We start from the raw sequence: 2,489 nt of genomic DNA, 5'->3' as shown, positions 1-2,489 counted from the left end.
ATATCAAATGATAATATCGAAATATGCTAAACTTGTCTTTAAATATTTATTTCTATAGAAAATATATTATAATAATAATTTTTTAGGGCACATTCCCTAACAGATTTTTGTTATAAAAAATTGCAAGGATCTTGTAGAACTTCAATGTGATTATCTTAAAGGAACCTCATTGTTCATGATGCATGTGGATTGATTTTTTTCCCTAGTATATTGAAGTGATCGACCTATAATCTGGTTTCTTCGTTGCTATTTTAGAAAACGATTTCTCAAACTTCGATACTGTAATATTTAATATGTTTTGTGACTGTATCTTTAAAGGATCTTGTAAACTTCAACGTATCCATCTGGGTTGATGTTTTTTCATTGGTATATTGAAGTGATTGATCTCTAATTTCATTCCTTAATTGATCTATCACAAAGTGATCTCTTAGATTAATTAATTATTTATTTATTTTGAAGAGTTCTTCTATAATTTTTTTAGTTATTTTGACGTTGGCACTTGTTTATCAGGATATGTTTGAAGAGAAGAGAAGCATTCTAGAACCAGCTGGTGCTCTTTCTTTAGCTGGGGCAGAAGCATACTGCCGATATTATGGTTTGAAGGGTGAAACAGTTGTTGCTATAACAAGTGGGGCTAACATGAATTTTGATAGACTTAGATTAGTAACTGAACTTGCTGATGTTGGACGGAAACGAGAAGCTGTTCTTGCGACTTTTCTACGCGAGGAACCTGGAAGTTTTAAACAGTTTTGTGAATTGGTGAGTTACAAGATATTTTTCTTCCTCTCCCTTCAGAAAATCAGAAATTGTTAGTGAAACATTGAAAAATTGGCAGGTTGGTCGAGTAAATATCACAGAATTCAAGTATCGATACAATTCCTGTAAAGAAGAAGCTCTTGTTCTGTACAGGTAAGCTGCTTGTATTTGTAGTTTATAACAACTTTTTTATACAATCTTGAGTAGAGGAAAACAATCAAACTTGCTTTCGTATTTATTTATTTATTTTTCCTACTTGCTCTTTTAAGCTTTTCTTCCCTGAGTTGGTTTCTTCTTGTTTACATGATGATGCAGCGTTGGGGTTCACACTGTCTCTGAACTTGAAGACATGATAAAGCGAATGGTGGATGCAAAACTTAAAACCATAAATCTGACCAATAATGACTTGGCAAAGGACCACCTTCGACACCTTGTATGGTTCTAGTCTCTCATTGTTAGCTGTGTGCCTAATTGCAATGATAGGATAAAGCTGTCTTAAATTTAAAATGCTTCAGATTGGCTTATATTTGGAAGATTAAATGGCTTGCTAGTTGCTACCACTGACAGAAGCAGAATGATGCCTGTATGGCCTTGAACCTAACTAGGACGCATGGACATGACATTAGGGTTGACAATACAATACAATTTGAATTTGGAGATATAATACATCTTAGGTATGAGAAGAATGTCCCGATGTGACATAATATATAATATATAAATTGCTGCGTTCATGATATAGCACAAATAATGTAGAGCTGCATCTTTCTACATTAGGATGCGATAAATAGTGTATCTGCTTCAACAATGCATGTCTATACATATATAATATATGCATGTAGGTACACCAGGCATGGTGAATCATTTAGTGCATATTGTATAGTTCCATGGAGTTATGAGTGCGTTTGTATGTGCCTATTGAAGAACATTATAAATGGAATGGATGAATGTATGCATGTATTTGTGTATGGCCAGGATATGTTGGAAATATGTGTTGAGAGGAAATAAATTTATATATTATAAATTAAATATGTTAGGTCTATGAATAGGCATACAAGAGGATATAATTAGGAAACAAATAAAAGAGAATAACCCTAATTATGAGGATATTGAAAGGTATATCATCATCTTTCAATGCTAAGACTCTTACCTAATATTCCAATACTCTCCTCAAGCTAGAGCATATGTATGCATTGCTCTAGCTTGGTTGATAATTGAAAAATGGTAGGTGAGTTAGAGCTTTCTTAAATTTATCCATCATTTCTTTAAAATTAGAAAAAGGAGTAATAATTTTGTTGAAAAACATATCCTATATGAAATGGCAAACTACTTCAATAATTTTGTTCTTTCTTAAAAAAATAATTCATATAGCCCACTCCACATAGTGGGATAAAGACTTGATGATGTTGTTGTTGTTATTGTAAAATATATTTGTTAGCAAAGTTGATGATAGCATGATTGTCATAATATAAAATAATTGGTTGAGTAATGAGATATCATGCTTTTCCTAGAAGAGTTTTTACCCACATTATTTCATATGCATAACGAGTCATAGCTGCAGTAGATCCGATCACAATAATATATTTCATGTTAGTCTAAGTTATTAGATTTCAATATCATAAGGTTGACTTTCTATCTTTAACCAATGTAATCAACATCGGAGGATGCTTTGATATTTAGATGCTTAGTTTTGGTACATACCAACCTTTTTTTATATATTTTTGATACTTCTAAGG

At 32.0% G+C, this 2,489-nt stretch overlaps 1 protein-coding gene across 1 annotated transcript; it reads left to right on the top strand.

Annotated features, from left to right (window-relative positions):
* The first annotated feature begins 510 nt into the window (after window positions 1-510).
* LOC110101348 (threonine dehydratase 1 biosynthetic, chloroplastic-like) lies at window positions 511-1,224 on the top strand. The gene is made up of 3 exons (XM_028693293.1): window positions 511-759; window positions 836-909; window positions 1,072-1,224. The coding sequence occupies exons 1-3, from the start codon at window positions 514-516 to the stop codon at window positions 1,199-1,201; spliced, it is 450 nt and encodes a 149-aa protein (XP_028549126.1). The 5' UTR covers window positions 511-513; the 3' UTR covers window positions 1,202-1,224.
* The last annotated feature ends 1,265 nt before the right edge of the window (window positions 1,225-2,489 follow it).

This window comes from Dendrobium catenatum, unplaced genomic scaffold, assembly GCF_001605985.2.
Source record: "Dendrobium catenatum unplaced genomic scaffold, ASM160598v2 fragScaff_scaffold_33, whole genome shotgun sequence".
NCBI lineage: Eukaryota > Viridiplantae > Streptophyta > Magnoliopsida > Asparagales > Orchidaceae > Dendrobium > Dendrobium catenatum.
Note: the sequence above shows the minus strand (reverse complement) of the source record. Positions and strands in the feature narration are given on the sequence as shown.

What these genes read in the sequence shown, in the direction of transcription:
- LOC110101348 (XM_028693293.1), top strand. Translation starts at nt 514, where the DNA reads ATGTTTGAAGAGAAGAGAAGCATTCTAGAACCAGCTGGTGCTCTTTCT. An exon ending in TTAAACAGTTTTGTGAATTG is followed by an intron (nt 760 to 835) that starts GTGAGTTACAAG and finishes AAAAATTGGCAG; the next exon opens with GTTGGTCGAGTAAATATCAC. An exon ending in GAAGCTCTTGTTCTGTACAG is followed by an intron (nt 910 to 1,071) that starts GTAAGCTGCTTG and finishes ATGATGATGCAG; the next exon opens with CGTTGGGGTTCACACTGTCT.